Source organism: Corvus cornix, chromosome 21 (genome assembly GCF_000738735.6).
Source record: "Corvus cornix cornix isolate S_Up_H32 chromosome 21, ASM73873v5, whole genome shotgun sequence".
Lineage (NCBI taxonomy): Eukaryota > Metazoa > Chordata > Aves > Passeriformes > Corvidae > Corvus > Corvus cornix.
This window is the reverse complement of record NC_046350.1, coordinates 5,525,630-5,544,077: the sequence shown is the minus strand read 5'-3', so window position 1 is coordinate 5,544,077 and position 18,448 is coordinate 5,525,630. Positions and strand designations below refer to the sequence as shown.

At 62.1% G+C, this 18,448-nt stretch overlaps 1 protein-coding gene across 1 annotated transcript; it reads left to right on the top strand.

Annotated features, from left to right (window-relative positions):
- Window positions 1-76: 76 nt before the first annotated feature.
- On the top strand, window positions 77-17,991 carry PLEKHN1 (pleckstrin homology domain containing N1). Its single transcript, XM_039564092.1, is given in 16 exon segments — window positions 77-290; window positions 1,768-1,867; window positions 5,239-5,385; window positions 5,746-5,826; window positions 7,077-7,164; window positions 9,886-10,010; window positions 10,596-10,745; window positions 11,423-11,503; window positions 13,507-13,576; window positions 13,863-14,017; window positions 14,607-14,801; window positions 15,298-15,543; window positions 17,001-17,183; window positions 17,414-17,462; window positions 17,710-17,748; window positions 17,751-17,991. Coding segments are annotated over 16 exon segments (1,941 nt in total). The 5' UTR covers window positions 77-210; the 3' UTR covers window positions 17,903-17,991.
- Window positions 17,992-18,448: the final 457 nt, after the last annotated feature.

Below are 18,448 nucleotides of genomic sequence, written 5' to 3'. Positions count from 1 at the left end.
GGTCGGGAATGCCGGCTGGGTCTGCGGCTCCCGGGGTGAATTCCCAGCGAACAGGTACCTGGCTCGCCCCTCCCAGCCCGCGGGGCGGGAGCGAGGGGCAGGATCGGGGTTTGGGCTCTGCCCACACCCACTCGAGTCCCGGCGGGCGGAAAGGAGCGGCCCGGGAGCGATCCCGCAGCGATCCCGCAGCGATCCCGCAGCGATCCCGGCATGGGGAACATCGCCTGTGTCCCGCAGGCTCCCGGCGGCTTCCGGAGCTCCTTCCGAAGGAAACCCTCGCTGAAGAAGGAGTGAGTACCCGGCTCCGGCTCTGGGCTGTGGCAGTGGGGCTGGATTCCCGGCGGGATCTCTCCCGTGGGATGCAGCCGGCGGGGATTTCCTATTTCCCGGTGGTTTCGGGGGTGCTGGGCGCTGTCGGAGCCCGGGGCCAGCTCGCCCCAAGCGCCTGGGATGGAATTCTCAGCCGGCGGGGAATGCCAGCCCTCGGGAGAAGCGCCACTGCGTTAATTTTTGTTTGGGTAATTACGCTCCCCCCGGCGGGACGAGGCGCGGAACACCTGATGTTCCCTGTTTTCACTCGAGAGTGTTTTTACTCAGAGTTGTGGTGCTTGTTGTGAAAAAACAACATTCCCGCTCCTCGTGCTTTAGGGAGAAAGCCCCAAATCCCAGCACTCCGCCGTGGGATTGGTGTTTGTAAACCCCAGGGAGGAGCAGCAGAAAATACCCCGTGAAATCCTTGTGGGATCTGGGCGCGGGGCTGGCCGGGGCAGCGCTCAGGTACCGCGGCCATGGGTGGCTGTCCCAAAATAGAGCCTCCCAGGGAATGCACTGCAGGCTTCCCGGCTTTCCCACTGCTCCCATCAGCACAGCCAGAGCTCCCCGGGCTGGAAAAGAGCTCTGGGGGGAGCCAGGTGATTCCTCATGAACCTGCCAGCCCTGTCTGTGTTGGGTTCAGTGTCTGGGCTGTGCCAAAACCCCCCCAAGCTCTGCCAGGCTGAGGGGTTTCTGATGAAAAGGAGACACTGAACTGTCCCCTTGGTGTCCTGTGCTGCCAGAAATCAGAGGCAAACCTGTGGAGTCTGGGGAGTTACTCTGGGGTAGAAGAGAGGGGATCCCTCGGGGAATTTGGGCCTGGGGGTCTCACATCAGGGCCCTGTGGTGGAGCAGCCAAGCCCCAGAGCTCCTCCAGTCCCACTGACTCCCAGCTTCCCACGCCCGCGGGGATTATCCTGGTTTTGTGCCGCAATCTGAGGAAGGAACTGCTGGGAAGTCCCAGCAAAGCAGTCCCAGCGCTTCCCAACAGCACCAGTGGCTGCCTGGTACTGGTGTGCACGCAGGGAGAAACTGGGAGAGGGAGGAACGGCAGAGGGAAGCCACAGAGGCAGAAAGCAGCCCGGTCTGTGGGTACCTGCGGATCCATCCCCACTCCGGGGGCCTGGCAGGAGCTGCCAGGGCTGGGCTTGGTCTTTGTGCTCTGCCGTGGAACATCTGCCCCCGGTGCTGGTCTGGGGGCACAGGCGAGCCAAGCTGATCGTGGGGCTGAGCAAGGAGCTGTAGAAAAGCAGAGAAACGCCAACAAGTACAGGACAAGTCCCGTTCCAGTTCTCCCAGGCTTTGTCAGCCCTTGGCCGGGCTGGGATGATTCGAAAGCCCGTGACAAGTGGCTTGCTTGGCGTCCTGGCTTCCTTATTTCTGGGCAGGATTCACTGTGCCTCAGCCTGGGTTTCCATGTGTGTGTTTTGAGGATGTTTCTCCTTCCCTTTGTAGACAAAATGGCAAGAAAAAGCTGCCCAACTTTTTTGGGATGGACGGAGGGCAGGAGAGAGACACGACCACGGACAAAATCCTGCAGTATATTCCAGCGAAGGCAAGTGCCAGCACCTCCAGCCTGCTCCCCACTGCTCCAGGGGTTTATTCCCACCCACCCCGAGCGCAGCACTCAGGAGGGATGTTGGGTTTGGGTCTGGGGGTAGCAGCAGCTCTGTCCCAAGGAGATGGAGCCCAGGAAGGGATGAGCCCCTCCCAGCAGCTGAGTTCCCTGCCCAGGGTCCCCGTGCAGGTGTGGAGGGGACCTGGATCAGCCAGGAGCTGTGATGGGGTGCGGGGTGATGCTGGGAGCCACTCAGGGGACGCGGCGACATCTCCCCCCAACCTTTGCTCTCGGTTCTTTTGTTTCTGGGTCGCCCGCGAGGGAAGGGAAAACCTGAGCGAGCTTTGGCAGGTGGGGTGATTCATTCCCACGCCGGAATGAGACGGAGCAGGAGTGGATTAGCAACGAGCCTGGGAAGGGAATCAGGAAGGGCAGGGCAGCCCCGGGCACGGCCCAGCCTCGTGGCCGCATGGCCCCGTTCCCAGCGCTGCCCGGGGAGAGCGGAGGGAAACTGGGAGCCCCCGCGCGTTTGGGGGGTCCCGCTGGGTGGGCCAGGGGTGTGGGGGGGATTTGGGGCGCATTTGGGCCGTGCTGGGTGTTCATGGATCCCGTCCGTGTGCATGTGGGGAAGGGGAAACTGAGGCACAGCCTCGGTGCCAGGCAGAGGGAATTCCAGGAAGGGCTCCCTGCGGGAATCAGCTGGATCCAGAGGGGTGAGGCAGGTCCCAGATGGATCCTGGGTGCTTCCCTGGGCAAGCAGGACAAGCTGCCAGTGTTAGCGGGTCCCGGAGAAGGGATCCTGGAAGAGGTCACTGGGAGATGGCTCCTTTGGAAACCCCAGGGAGTGCGGGATCTCTCCAGGGACGGAAGGAAGGAGGGTGGGGCAGGCTTCTAGCCTGGGGCAGAGGGGATGCAAACTCCCAAGCTCCCTGTGTGGCCCGGAGGAAGGCTCGGCTTTGCCCCGTTCCCTCCGCCGGCTTTCCGGGAGCAGCCGCAGCCGCAGGGCCGGCTCGGAGCTCCCAGCGCGGGGCTCTGATGCGGCCCCGCAGGAGATGCGATCGCCCAACCTCTGGCCACCACAGGCCATGTGGGACCGGGGCAGGCGCCATCCGTGCGCCCTGTGGCACCCCCGGCCCCGCTGCCCCGATTCCCACGGGCCGGTGAGAGCCGGGGGGAGGATGCGCCCCAAGAGCCGCTCGGTTCTGCTTTTCCCATGGAGCGGCAGCTGCGGGAGCCCCGGGGCAGCGAGCTGAGCCCTTCCTGCTGCTGCTGCTGATTCAGCCGCGGGCTGCAGGGCTGAGCAGCTCATGAGTAACTCGTTCTACCTGTAGGATGAGACCTACGGGGGGGAGAGAACATGTCAGGGCGCCTGCACCTCGCCAAACCCCGCGAGGAACCCGGCTTCCCAGGATCTGCAGGGCCTGGAAGGCAGCGGGAGCGCTGGGATAACGGGAATGGCTCGGGATGGGGCTGTGGGAGGGTGCACGGGCCAGGCTGGGGAGAATTCCAGAGGGACGGAAAATGCCAGGCCCCTTTGGCTCTGGCTAAAGGAGGCATCCCCACGGTTTGAGGGGTGCCTGGAAGGGCAGCAGATTTCAGGGATGTGGTCCCGTTTTTCCATGGCCTTGGAGCTGCTCCTGTGCCCAGCCATCACACCCATCTCCTCAGTCCCGCCGCCACCCCTGCTGGGCTTGTTTGGGAGAGGGAAATATTCCATTTATTTCTTGCCACACGCGTGGCTGTGGACGCTCTCCCTTCTCCCTGCTGCCCTCTGGATCCCTCTGGAAGCTCTTTCCCAGCGCTGCTGCTGCACTCCCAGCTCGCTTTTTCCTCTCTCTGCCTCGTTTTTTCCTGGGAAATTTGGCTGCCACGTCCCAGGCAGCAGCACTGCCCCGGCAGCTGGTGGCTGCTGCTGTTGCTTATCTCCGTGCCCATGATTTTATTACTTCACCCTCTCCCCACTCCCAGGTGCTGCTGGTGCCTTATCCGAGCCGCATTTTGTTATTGCTGTACCCGTGACCAGCTGCTCTTTGCTCTGGATTTGTGGCACAAATACCATCTTTCCTACGCTGAGCTGCCCCAGTGAGGCCTTTAATGGGCACCCGGTGTGATCCCTAAATTCTGTTCCATAGCTGGGCAAGCTGGAGGGAGGATTTCGGCAGGAAAGGGTTAACTCGTGTCCTAAAAAGAGTAACCAAAATTCGGCCAGGCCCTGGAAGGAGCCCTGAGCTCTGCAGGTGAAAGACTCCCAACAGCTCCTGTTCCCAGTCCCCTGGCTTCATTCCCAGCTCCATTCCCAGCTCCCCAGCTCCATTCCCGGCTCCATTCCCAGCTCCCTGGGATGTCTGGAGCAGGGCTGACCCCATGCCAGAGGGGTGAGTCACAGAGGGGCCCTGCAGGACAGAGCCGGGGGTCTGTGCTGGTCCCTCATCCATCACGGGCACACGCAGCTGTCCCCTGGCACAGCACAGCGGGGATGGCATCGGGAACGGGCACACGCCGGGAATGGGGACATGCTGGGAGTGTCACCAGCCCCGCTGAGTCCCAGGGAACCGCTGAGGACCTCCCTTCTCCCACCCAGTTTTGGCTTGGGAATGAATTCCCTGAGTCTGGATGGGCTAAAGGCTCTGCAGGTGGGGTGTGGAGTGAGGGGATCAGGGCTGGGGCACAGCCCTGCCCTTCTCCCCAGGGACATCAGCCAGCCCCCGGGAATAAACTGCAGGAAGAGCTTTTTCCCCAGGCCGGTGAGAAGAGAGGGCTGTGAGGTTGTGCTCCTGCGCAGAAGGAAGAATTCCCACGTAACCAGGAAATCAGGGAAGGCCCCAGCCCCGAGTGCCGTCTCCTCTCCTCAGCCCTGGCTCTCCTGTGGTGCCTGCTGGATCCCTGCAGCTTTTCCAGGGACAAAAAGCTGCCTTGCAGCTGCTTTTATGGCTGTGGGGCTCTGTCCCAAAACTGTCTGGCACCTGGAACCGAGGGGAACCGAGGGATCTGAGCAGGGACCCGAGCTGGGAGAGCTGAGGAGCCCAGGCAGAACCAGAGCAGAGGAAACCTTTCCTCTCAGCCCAGTGGAAGGCACACTCAGGGAGCACAGGGGTGGTTTTTCTGTGGAGCTGGGACACCCTAAAAGTGAAATGTGCTTGTGCCCCCCTCTTTTCCAGCCCAGGAACTCCACCTTTAGCTCAGGATCTCCTTGCAGGCCCCCAGCAGTAACTGAGCCCCAGCCCCAGGTTGGCAAGGAGACCCAACAACAAACAGCCCCTCCTGGGCACCTGCCCAGGGCCCTTTCCCAGGAATCCCTGCTGGGAAGATCTTCTGGGAATGTCTCCCCCACTTCTCTGAGCTGTTTTTTCCCTGTATCCTCGGCACAGATCATTCAGAACCAGGAAAACCAGAAAGAAAACTTGGACCAGAGGTTCCCCAGCCTGTTCAAGAAGGGCCGAAGGAAAACGACTGTCAGGAATTTGGGCAAAATGATTTATTACTCCAAGGTCAAGTTTAAGTTCCAGCACTGCCAGGTAAACCTGAGGCACCTCTTTGTGGGCGTTTCTCTGCCCAGGGCCAGTGTGACCCTGCAGGACTGGGAAGGGAGGGGTAATTCCGGGAAATGGGACTCGTGGAGAATTCCTGGGGCTGCTGCGAGGCCCAGGACGCGCTGCCACGCGGTGCCCACCTGCTGCCGTCCCTGTGGGCACCTGGGGAGTGCTTCCATGAGCAGAGATGTGGCCCATGGAGAAGCTTTTCCATGCAGGGATCGGCCTGGGATGCAGAGGGAGGCTGGGATAACCCCAAAATGTGTCCTGGGATAACCCCAAAATGTGTCCTGGGATAACCCCAAAATGTGTCCTGGGATAACCCCAAACGTGTCCCCTCTGCAGGAGGTCAGTGACTGCTTCCTGGAGCTGTTCCAGTCCTACCTGTACTTCCAGTCTGCGGGCCCCAATGGCCTCACCTACCAGGTAGGGCATCCCCTGGACGTGCTGGGCTTTGGGCACTGCGGCCACGCTGGGGACACCGGGCAGACGAACTCTGGGAGATGTCCCCAGGTCCCTTCCCGGGGATGCTGAACTCCAAACAGGTGTTTTGTCCCAAGGGCTGTCCCCAGAGCAGCTCAGGGGAGCTTGGGCAGAGATCGAGGAGCCCAGGGAGGGGCAGGGGCAGGTGGGAGGTGACCTGGAGCCACCTTTGTGCTCCAAGCACAAGGAGCTGAGCCTTGGGAAGCCCAAATTCCCCCTGGCCTTGGTGCCCGTGGGGGTCTTGGCTCCTGGGCCAAGGGGGAGTTCTCCACCTGCAGGCTGGGCAATTCCAGCGTTAATTATTCTGTGGGAGAAGAGAAACCTGAGCCTCGGGAGCTCTTCACCTCACAAATCTTCTCACCCTGGCGGTGCTGGGGAGTCACAAATAATGAACGAAAGGGCTGCTCTGCACTGCAGCCAAACAGCCACGGCTGGGAAACAGCACTCCCTGAGTGTTCTCTTCCTCCACACGAGTGTGGAGCTAAAAGTGAGCGTGTTTGGGAGATGATTGTAGAATTAGAAATGATTGATTGGCCTTCAGGTGACTTGAGGTGGATGTAAAACATCAGTAAAACCTCTCCGGTCACCCCCCAAGGCAGCCTTCAACCGAAAATTCCCATGTCAGGGGACAAACAACATCCCGAACTCTCCTGACTCCTTTAGAAACAGCTCCTGAGTTTATTAATTGTGCAGGAATTAAGGAGGAATTATTGTGCCCCGAGGCATTAGAGCCATCAGCATCTTTTATGGAGCTCGCTCAGGGAGCCCAGAACAGGGAGCACAAAGCTGCCAGCTGCTCCTGGGCTCTGTCAGAGTGGGAACCTGAACGTCCAGGCTCTGGGAACTGGACAGCTCCATTTGCCTTCAGGGCCAATCCCATTTTCTGGCTTTCTCCCGTTAAACCACCGTTGTTGTGCTGAGGTTTCTCTTAAAACGGGAAGGAGGAACAACGTGGAGCACAAAGACATTCATTCCTCAGCGTGGCACAGGATTGTGGAGCCCGGGGAGTGCTGAACCTGCTTCCCCTGGGGAGCCTGCTGGATCCAAATCCCAAATATTCCCAGCCTGCCCCCGAGCTGCATCACCCTGCGGGTGTGGGGTCACCCTGGAGGTGTGGGGTCACCCTGCGGGTGTGGGGTCACCCTGCTGAGGGCACTGACTGCCCCCGAATAACCCCTGCTCTCCTTCCCCAGGGGCTGCTGCCTCTGAAGGAGCTGCAGGTGCGTGAGCTGGAGGCTGGGCAGAGCCCCGGGCAGCAGGACCACGCTCTGCACATCTCAGGTGGGTGTCTGGGAGCTCGGGAAGGCAGGATTGGGATGTGGCTGCTCCCTGGGCCAGCCCGGGGAACACCCACCCGGTGCTGCCGCAGGGAAGGGCAGGGGAAGGGTGGGCCTGGGGAGACGCGGGGACAGCTCCCACCTCTGCCCCGTTAGTGGGATGGGATAGAATTCCTTCTCCCGCCTCTCCCGAGGGCAGGGAGTGACCCTGAGGGCCCTGCTCAGGTTCCCGGGACGGGCAGCAGTGCCCAGGGGTGAGCTGCCTCTCTCCCAGTAACACCAGTCTGGTGCTGGCAGGACCCAGTGCCACCTCACCAACTCTTCCATCCCTAGCTTTTTAAACTTTCCTCTGAGTGGTTTTGCTTCATGAATGATTTCCTGGGATGACAACCCTCTGCAGCCTGGATAGAGGCGTCTTTGGGCTCAGTCATTGCTGGATGACAGAGGGACAAGCCCCCCAGAGTGCAATTAAAGCATTAATTAACCCCCGGTAATGATACAGAGCCCATTTGTGTCCCAGGCCCACTGACTCTGCCCCTGGTACCCTCTGCCAGAGGACAAAACCTCCCAAAAATGATAAAAAGGACGTGGCATAAACACCCCACTCATTTTTAGGACTGGTGAACCAGGCAGGGCTCTCCAAACCTTTCCAGGGTTCTGGGGGAACAAGGGAAAACTTCCAGGGCTGTCTGTGCTGGACTGGGGTGCTTGTTCTGCCTTAAACCACCCGGGAGTGCGGCTTTGGGGGGCTGTGTCCTGCCAGAGCCCTGCAGACAGCGCTGGGTGCTCGGGAAGCAGCAGCAGGGAGCACCAGGGACATTCAGCATTGCTGGGACACGCTGGAACAGTTTTATTTCCCTGCTTAGAGGGGAAGGAATGGAGGCACGGAGGGGCTGGGAGCCCTTCCCGTGTCCCCACGCAGGGTCAGGGTGGAAATGCCTCATCTCATGACTCTGAGGCAGCCGGTTTGTGGAACCAGCAGTTCCCCATCGCTGCACGGCCAGGGCTGCTCGGCCCAGCGGGATGCCTGGGATCGGGGAGAGGGAAGGATGCAGAGCCCTCCTGGCACGGGGACAGGGGCTGGCTGTGCCCTGGGCTCTGCTGACGGATTTATGGAGCACCTGGAGCCCCCCGTGCCTCGCTGCACCCCTTTGGTGCCTCCCCTCAGAGGGGTCTGGGCAGGAACAAACTGCTCCTGTCCCGGGAAGGGGCTCTGCTGCTTCCAGCGCTCCTCTGGGAGCGCTCCCAGGGAAAGAGCGAGGACAGGGCACAGGGAAGGAGCCCGAGGGCTGCACCTCAGCGTGGCAGGGGCATGGGGACGTGGCCCTGGGGCCAGGGGCAATGGCAGGAATTTGCAGCTCAGACTCCTCACAGCAGCTCCTGCCGCAGCCCCAGGCGTGTCCCGCAAGTTCCTTTCCTCATTTTCTCTTCTTTCTGGGCCCTGTTTAGATGTGGCAATGGGTGATGCCGCCGGGGTGTGCCTGAGGGGTGGCAGTGCCACCCGAGGGCCACGCTGCGGGTCATGCCCTGGCAGCACGGATTCCTGCTGCGTTTAATTTGTATTTATAATTCGTGTGAGGAGCTGGGTGCCCAGGGAAGCACCCAGAGCTGCCAGAATGCCCAAGGAGCAGCATCACACCCTCCTGGCTGCTCTGTGATCGCTGTGCCCTCGTTAAAAGACAGGGAAAACAAAGGGAAGGAGGGCAGGAGAACTCCAGAGCCACGGACACGTGGGTGCCCAGAAAACGCTCGACACCAAATTGCTGTCATGGGTTTGGAGTCACTCGGGGAGTGTCTGCCCCACCTCAGCTTTGTTTACTGTGCATTTCCTGAAAGCCAGACGTGCCTCAAAGGCTCAGTGAAATGTTGTTTATAAATAATGCAGGAATTAGGGCACTAACGATACCGCAGGAGGGCAAAGTCCCGCGTTTATCCGGGCTTATCTGGGCACTTCCAAGTCCCACAGAGGCAGATCCTTCTGAGCCTGCAGCAAGCTGGGTTTAATGTGAGCCGAGTGGTAAATTATTAATCACAACATCCACTCTGCATCCTGCCAGCAATGGTTATTGCCCTCCCCGGGCTGTGTCGGGAGAGAGTGGCAGAGGGTGTGGGAGACCTGTGCTCGTGCTCTGAGACACTCAGATCAACAAGCTGCAGGGCTGGCCCTCCCTCCGAGGGGATGTCTGGAGTCATCCTCAGCTTGGCTGGCACGGATTCTGCTCGCTGAGGCAATAAATAAACAAACTGTGTCAGAAAGCTGCTGGTGTTCTACGTACGGAGAGCCAAAGTGAGACTGGGAGAGAGCGCGGGGCCTTCTGCTGAGGGAGCAGCACCCTGGCACAGCCCCTGCCCACACAGAGGCTTCCCACAAGCTGCTGGCGAGGGGGTTGAAAGCTGAAATCTGGCTCTGGAGGTCAGGCTTGGCTTTTGGGCCGACCTCGGGGTTTGTTCTTGGTCCGGTTTGGGGTTAAAAAGTGCCTGGTGGTCAGGGCTTGGTGTGCCTGAGGAGGGGCTGGAGCAGTCTGAGAGGGCTGATGTGACCAAAGGGTGGCAGGGAGGGCTGGAGGGGGGTGGCAGGGAGGGCTGGAGGGGGGTGGCAGCGGAGCAGGGGCATCCCCAGCACCCCGTGGTGGGTGGGCAGCGTGCGGCAGCTCCGCCGGCTGATTCCCGCTGGATGCTGCGATCCCTGCCCGGATCTCTCCACTCATCCCGTGCCTCATCCCAGGCCCTCTGCTGAACCCCCTGGTGGTGTTCTGCCCCTCCGAGGCGGAGCTGAAGCAGTGGCTGTACCACCTGGAGAAGCAGATCCAGCTCTGTGGAGGGAGCCTGGCCCTGCCCCTGCTGTCCCAGGTGGGTGTCCCGCGGCCGTGTCCCACCGCCAGCTCCCAGCTGGGACCCCGGCATGGATTCTCTTTGGAGCTTGCCTTTGGGGGCTTTCCTGGGAGAAAAGGGTGCAAAAAGAGCTCCCCAGAGGGGTCTGAGAGCCACTGGCAGGTGGATGTGCAGGAAGGAGGAGCTGCCACCCTCAGGTGCCACCAGCAGCACAACCTCTGCGGGGTCGGAGCTCCGGGCCTGGCTCACAGAGGCTCTCACGCTTTTGGGTTCTTGTGCAACCGCCCAGAGATTGCAGAACCCCTGGAGGAGGCCCAGAAAACAGGCCCAGATTCAAGAGATTGTCTCCCCCAGTCTCTGAGGGTGTTTTAATTCCCTCCCTGCCTCCATCTCCCACTTGCCAAACAGAAACATCCCCCTTGGAAAGGCATTTCCAGGTGCCGCTCGGTATGGAGAATGGTTGTCCATTCCCAGCTGGAAAACCGCCTCCTGCCCAGTTTATTTACTCTTTCCCACTCCTGCCACCCCAAGAAAGTGTTCCCAGGTGGGCCACAGCCTGGCTGTGCCCGGGGAAGGCCTGTGGTCAGTGTGTGCTGTCCCTAGAGCGGCTGGAAGCAGAGCCCGGGGGGCAAGGAGGAGCTGCGCTGGTCCGTGCAGAACCTGCCCGTGCAGGACTGGAGAGGGACCCAGCGGGAATCCCTGGGAGAAATCCTCTGCATCTCCAAGGTGAAGCTCCAGCACCTGCCCTTCCAGGTAGGACACAGCTCCGGGGAGTGGTGGAGGGAGGGATGGATCCATGGATGGATCCATGGGTGGAGTCGCTGGTGCAGGCTCCTGCCTCCCTGCTGCCACCCACCCAGCAGCTCCCAAGGGGTGTTTTACCCACACAGAAAGGGAAAAAGGTTTCCTACTGCTCTTCCCAAAGCCATTTCCCAGCTCAGGGAAGCAGCCTGGCTCTTCCCAAAGCCATCTCCCAGCTCAGGGAAGCAGCCTGGCTCTTCCCAAAGCCATCTCCCAGCTCAGAGAAGCAGCCTGGCTCTCCCCAGAAGATCTCCCAGCTCAGGGAAGCGGCCTGGCTCTCCCCAAATATCTCCCAGCTCAGGGAAGCAGCCTGGCTCTCCCCAAAGGATCTCCCAGCTCAGGGAAGCAGCCTGGCTCTCCCCAAAGGATCTCCCAGCTCAGGGAAGCAGCCTGGCTCTCCCCAAAAGATCTCCCAGCTCAGGGAAGCAGCCTGGCTCTCCCCAAAGCCATCTCCTGATGCAGGGAGGTGGATTGTTCTCCCCAAAGGCTCTCCCAGCTCAGGGAAGCAGCTCAGCTGTTCCCAGAGCCCCTGCCCCAGGCTGCTGTCAGAAGGACAAAGCCAAGGGCTCTCCAGCTCCGAGCCCTGGCTGTTCCCAGGGATCCAACCCTCTCCCTGTCTGCTTCCCAAGGAGCAGCACGACCGGCTCCTGGTGCTCTACCCCTCCACGCTGGTGATCATGTCTGAGGAGCCCAGTGGCCTCTGTTTCAAGGTGAGTTCCTTTGGGAGCATCCCGCCGCTCTCTCCCCTCCACCTGCGCTCCCCGTGCCGCCTCCCGTGCCAGCTGGCAGGAGCAGGCACAGGGATGGTGCAAGATCCCTTCCCATGAGAAACACCTCGGCCTGCTCCGGCAGCCCAGGGGGAAGGAGCTGCCTGCCAGGGAAGCCGCGTCTCTGCGAGGAGGAGGAGGAGGAGGAGGAGAAGGAGGAGGAGGAGGAGGAGGGGGGAGGCTGTGCTGGCAGCCAGCCCGGCCCTCCTGCTCCAGACGGGCTGGCACAGCCCCAGAGTGCCCCTGAGGGGGCTTTGCTGCTCTGGTCCTTTGCCAGGGAACCCCTCGGGAGCCGGGGGCAGCCCGGCAGCGCAGCCGGTGCTGTGGGGAAGGGCACGGGAGGGGAGGGGAGCGCTGGCAGCGTTCTCCCTCTGTCTCAGCAGGGACAGGGAGCATCCCAAGGGATGCCAGAGGGTGTCTGGGGTGTCTGTCTGTGGGAGCAGTGCTGGAGCCTCAGCACGGGCAGCCAGTGGCACTGAGCAGCCAGAATGGCCTTAAAATCAGCTGGTGACATCCCCGGTGGCACTTGGGGCCGCGGCTCAGCGCGAGCACGGCCGTGCTGGTTGATGGTTGGGCTCGGCGATGCTCGAGGGCCTCTCTGCCCTTCCCTTGCAGAGATTCTGTGAGCTCGAGCATCACTGCGAGCCCTGTGCTCGTTGCTTCTCCTGTGCTGGAACAAACGTGCCGGAAGGAGCAGCGCCCTGGCTGTGACCCCGGAGCTGCTGCTCTGCCGCAGCCCTGAGTCACCGAGCCGGCAGCCAGCCCCAAGCAGCCCTGCAGAGCTGGAGGGCTGCGAAATGCCCCGGGAACCCGCCGGGCTCCTGCTCCACGCGGCTCCGCATCCTGCGGAACGCTGCTGTGGTTATCCCCGGGGAGAGCATCTCCCGGGAGGCTCCTTCCCGGCCAGAGCTCTCCCCATCCCAGAGCGGCGCTGGAAGGCGTTTTCCAGCCGCTGGGACACACCTCGGGCACAGCCTGGTTTCGGGAGCGTGTTGTTTGCAGCGCCTGGGAATGGGGCACCACGCAAGGGGGCCTGGGCTGGGCTCTCCCATGAGCTCATCTCTTTTGAAACCCTAAACCTGCCCCGTGCGATGTTCCCTTCCCAGGCGATGTTCCCTTCCCACGGTGCCGGGGCCGCGCTCCCGGGGCTGATTCACCAGCCTGTGACACTGGGAACCTGCTTTTCCACAGGCGTGTCAGGGCACGGGAGCCTCCTCCCGGGGCTGCTCGAGTGCACTTTTCCTTCCCTTCCCTTCCCCTGCCCGCAGTTGGGGCTGGGCGAGGGAACAGCCCGGCCCCTTTTGCTCCGCAGCTTCACAGCGACCACAGCAGCTGCCCCTGCCAAGCGTGTGGGGCAGGGAAGGGGCTGGGATGGGGCTCACCCCAATCCTCCGGTGGGAAAAGGCCCTGGGCAAGGTGGAAACCAGCGAGGGGGAGCTGCTGGAGTTATCTGTGGGATGCTGCTGCGCTTCCTGAGGTGGGACTTTTATCCAGAGGGTGTCTCAGCACCCTCGGGGATTGCTGTGAAGGGGAGGATGGAGCACCGGCCCTACACATCCTGGGGGCAGGAGCCTCGCTGGGGTGTGCAGGAGGGGGCAGGAATCCTGCTGGGATGTGCAGGAGAGCTGAGCAGCAGCAGCAGCCGAGCTGCCAAAGGCCATTTCTTAGGGGCAGCTGCCAGCACAAAGCAGGAGCTGGGCTTGCTCCATCCTCACTGGGGGCTTCCCTCCTCGTGCTCCCAGCAAAACCCTGCACTCCTAAAGCCTGAAACCCCTGCGCTCCTGAAGGCTCCTAAAGCCCTTTGGCTCCCCTGGCAGGACAGCCCCTGTGGGAGCAGAGCTTCACCCCAGAGCAGGGCACAGCTCCCCATGGTGTCCCTGTGCCCCATGGCACGGGCAGGAGCCCTGCTGGGCTCCGAGATCCCAATCCTGCCCCTCTCTCCACAGGGAGAGCTCCCACTCAACGCCTTCCAGGTGCTTTTTGAGGAGAACGACAAAACCTCCTTTTTAATCGAAGGTGGGTGTCTGGCACAGCCACGGGCGGCTCGGGGGCTGGTGCGGTGGCACCTTCCTGGTGGGCAGCCAGGCTCCCCGAACTGCCCTGCTTGGAAATTTGGGACCCTCTGTGCCCTGGCAGGAGAGGCCGGGAGCCACAGCAGCTCCTGCACGGGGCACCGAGGGCAGAGCATTCCCTGCAGCGGCACCTCCAGATCCCAGGGAACGTGGGGCGGGATGGAGCAGGAGGGCTCCCGTGGGGTTCTGAGGGATCCAGCCCAGGATCAGCAGTGGGGGATGTTTTCCAGGCCGCCTGATCAACTCCATCCGAGTGACCTGTCCCAGCTACCAGGACTACCAGGAGTGGCTCTACTGCCTCAAAACCGCCCAGTTCCGAAACGCCGACTCCTCCCTCTCAGGGTCCGAGAGCTTCTCGGGGTCAAAGCCCCCACACCCCAGCCAGGTAAGGGGTGCTGCAGCTTTGGGTGGGAATCCGTGGCTGTCCCATCCGTGGCCACGTGTGACACTCCTGTGACACTCCTGTCACACTCCTGTGGCACAGCAGGCTCTGCTCGAAGCTGCCAGCAAGCTGCTGATCCCTGGAAATTATTTAAAGCCCTACAGGACATTATAGAGGCAAAAATTACACTGAATTCCTTCAAAAGCAGAGGCTGGACACGGCCTGTGACAGGGTTGGGCAGTGAGGCACTGGCACAAGGACAGTGACAGGGTTTTGGACTCAGTGGGTCCTTTCCAAGCTGGAATATCCCGTGATTCCTGCAAGGAATGGGAGACCCACGCTGCCAGCTGGGATGGGGCTGGGTGCCTGGCACCCTTTTCCTGCTGTGCACCCCCTCATTCCCCTCGGCCACCCCACACTCAGCCCCATAAGCAGCATGTCCCACACCCAGGCACATCCCACACCCCGGCACAGCCACCGGGCCACTGCTGGCCATGGGGACACAGCCCAGACCCCAGGGACACGAGGGCTGGGCAGGGCTGTGCCCCCGTTTCAGGGAGCTCTTCCCCAGGGTGCTCTTGTCCCCGTGCAGTTCACCAGCAGCGGGAGAGGATCCCTCAGTTCCGACGGCCGCACCAACTCCTGGGCGTCCGCAGGGAGAGTGACCACCCTGACCCAGCTGTCCCAGCCCAGCGGCTCCCTGCCCGACGGACACTCCTTCCTGCTGCTGCCCGAGGGCCGGCTGCTCGAGGAGCCCCTCTCCCCTGGCTACTCCCAGCCTCTCCACGTGAGTGAACCCCAAAACAGCCTGGGATGCCCGTGGGGATCCCCTGGGATGGGGTTGGAGCTGCCTTTGAGCAGAGGGAGCTGTCTGGGGGCTGGGCAGTGTTTGCTGGGGGGTTGGAGCAAATCCCTGCCCGGAGCTGGGGCTGCTCCTGGCTCAGCCTGGTCAGTGCTGAGCAGGGAAAACGCTGCTGAGGGATCCCATCCCATCCCAGTTCCCTCCCAGTCCCAGTTCCAGTCCCATCCCAGTCCTCTGCCCTGCCCAGGGGCTGTTGGGGATTATAGAAGATCACAGAAGGGTTCAAAGGCTGGGAAATCCCCAAATCAAAGCTGCAGGTGGGTGGAGGCGATGGCCAGGTAGGATTTTGCTCTCCAGGGATGGCAGAGCGCGTGGGGCAGGGCCCAGTGCGGGCCTGTGGCAATTCCCGAGCCTGGAGTGATGTCCAGGCGTGTTGCCATCCAAAGGAGCGCCAGCTCCAGGGCCTGTCCTCTCATTCCAGTGCCTGGCACAGCCCAGCTGGCCCAGCACGGCGCTGCCCACGCAGGACCTGCGCCGGGGGAACAGCACCAGGAAATCCAAGGGCAAGAGCAGCGGGCAGCAGCTGCCCAACCAGGACCCCGAGAGGAGCGGCTGCGGCCTCATCCCTGCAAATCCCAACGGGGAGCTGCAGTCCCCGGTGTACCACGAGCCCTACGCAGCTCACTGCCCCCAGCAGCACCCCCCGGCACACCTGGAGCTGGGCAGGGTGAGGGGAGGCACGTGGGATGGGATGGGATGGGATGGGATGGGATGGGATGGGATGGGAACTATGGGATGGGATGGGATGGGATGGGATGGGATGGGATGGGATGGGATGGGATGGGATGGGATGGGATGGATGCATGATGGGGATGGGATGGGGATGGATGCAGGATGGGGATGGGATGGGATGAGGCCAGATCTTCCTGCCTGGGCAGAGCAAGGCTCACCTCGTCGTGCCGGTGCTGCTGGCAGGGATAGGGGGCCAGGCAGGTGCTCCAGAGGAGGTGTGAAACCATTTCCATGGGAAAAGGGGCTGTGGAAGGGGAGGTGGCACATGGCAGGTGGGGCAATGGAGCCCTGGGATGCTGGGCCCCGATGCCTGAGGCAATCCGTGCGTAGGAGGGTTGTTGCCTCATGGGACACAGCCTCTTCTCCCAAGGGTTTTCCAGCATGTCTCCATCAGTTCTCAGTTCGTGATGCCACTTTCCCAACCCTCAGTGACTGTTCCTTAAGGAATTTCCCTCGTTGGCACAGCCAGGACTCAGCCCCGTCATCCCACAGGGATGAGCAGCATTTGGGATTTTACTCGTAGGGAGATTCCGTGCCCCAACCCCTCCTGGGGATGAGCTGCGAGCGCCCTGTCCCTGTTTCCATCCTGCCCCGGGGCTGGACAGATGGAGCTGGGTGGGAATTCAGCCCCCCACAGCTCCCAGCTCCCTGGAGCAGCCACTGCTCCCCCTTTCCAGTGATCCCTACACTCCCAGTTCCCCCAGTGCTCCCAGCTGGCCCTGACTCAGCACCCAAGCCCTTGGCTCCAGGAATTGTGCCTGGGGCCATTTCTTTTCCTGCCATCTGAGCAGGGATGGGGAAACTCCAGGGCTGAGTTCCAGGACCGAGGGGAACAGGTTTCCCCTGTCTGATCACAACAACCCAGGGAGGAGCCACAAAGCACCAGACAGAGGCACAGACTGAGATGTGAGCCAGGCTCCGGGAAGTGGGGATGAGTCAGAGCCAGAGACCACTTTGCCCACCCCCAAAAACCTTCCAGCTGTGATAAGCGAGTGCCTGCTGAAGGCCACGTTTCTGCTTGTGACAATCTCTTGGGAAAAGACTTTCTGAGTCATCCTCCACCCTGGTGTGACCCCCCTTCCCTCGAGGGTCCTCCTTGGCTGCTCCCTGTCCTCCTGCATCCCTTCAGCCGGTTTTATCCTCCTGCCTTCGCTTCTGGCCAGCTCCCACCACGCCTGTGGGTCACTGGGAATGACCCCTGGCCATCCTCTCTCTCCCATCTGAGGCCTCCAGGGCTGGGACGGAGCAGAATTTGTGGGGAGGGCACAAAGAGCAGTCCTTGCTTGGCCTGAACGTGCTCTCAGCAGGGCTGGATTCGGGGTGGGCAGCACCAGGCTGGCGTTTCCCAGCTCTCCCCAGCCGGGACCCAACCTGGGGCTGGTTTGGTTGCAGTTCCTGCAGTGCCACGGACAGACGGGGCCAGCCCAGGGGAACCCGGCGGTCCCAGCCCCACAGCACCCATCCCTGGAGCACTGGAACTGCAGGGAGGTGCCCACAGCCCCCACCTACAGCACCCCGGGCACCTCACGCCGGCTCCAGCTGCGGGCACCGGCCCAGGGCTCCTACCTGGGCGAGGTGAGGCTGCAAACTCCGCTGTGGGCTGCAGGGGAACACTCGGGGGCTTCAGGGGGACACTCAGGGGGTGCAGGGGAGCAACCCCGGGTCCCAGTTTGCCTCGGTGGTCCCTGCAGGGCTCTGAGCCCTTTGGTCAGTGCCAGGGGCCGTCCTGGTGGAGCAGGGATGGGGCTGACTCCCTGCTGGGCAGCGTCCCAGGATGGCACAGCTCGTCCTCCCTCTCTTTCCAGATCTCTTCCCTGCCAGAGGAGCGGCTGGGCCCTTCGCTGCACCCCGCAGGTGAGACCCCTGAGCTGCTGGGCTGCTCCCTGCCCACCACGCCCTTCAGAGCTGATCCCTTCATCCCTCCTGCTCCCCCGACTCTGTCACCTGCCCTGTGCCTGGGCTCACCTGGCCTGCCTTCCACTGCCACCCCGAGGGGCTCCTGCCGTGCTCCAGGCACGCTCCCCTTGCTCTGCCCAGCCCTGCGCTGTGATTTTACTCCCCCCTGACCCCTTTTTCCCGTTCCCTCTCCGTTTTCCTGCAGATGGGAGCGGTGGCACCTACGGCCTGGCCGATGCCGCCTGCCCTGCCGGGACTCCTCGTCCTACCACGACTACGCCGAGCTGCAGAGCTTCCAGAGCGACCTCAGCTACGACAACCTGTGGGAAGCCGAGGAGAAGGAGCTGGGCACCCCCTGCAGCTCCCCATCCCCTGCCCAGCAGATTTACCAGGTCTAAGGGGTGCTCCAGGCACGGGAAAGCCCCCGGGCTCTTCCCTCACTGGGCTTCCCTCCAGGATGAGGGGCCCAGGGATGTGAAGGGAAGAGCCCTGCTCTGCTCCCCTAGCAGGTCCAGGGGTCCTGCCCTAAATCTGAGGGTGGGGGCAGAGCCCAGCAGCCACAGCCTCTGTGGGGCTGGAGGAGCAGCGTGAGTGCCATGCCCAGGGGGTGCTCAGGGAGAACAGCTTTGCCCCCTGAAAATCCGGGGACAAAAAGGGTCTGGCTCCCTCAGGTGGAAGGGGCTCAGTGTTCGGAGGGAGCAGCCACTCGAAAGCCAGAAAGGTGCCTGGATTAGTTGGATTCCTTTGCAGCAGAGCCCTCAGCTGGTCCCTCTGATCCCTGGGAACAGCCAAACCTTCCCCCAGTGAGCTCTGGGGGCTGCCAGGATGCACCAGAGGTGCCCCGTGCTGGCACACAAGGCTGGCAGCAATGGTTGTGCCTGCAGGATCGTCCTCCTGCAGGAGCAGGGTTAGGGCACAGGATGTGGAGGGAAAAAACCCCAACC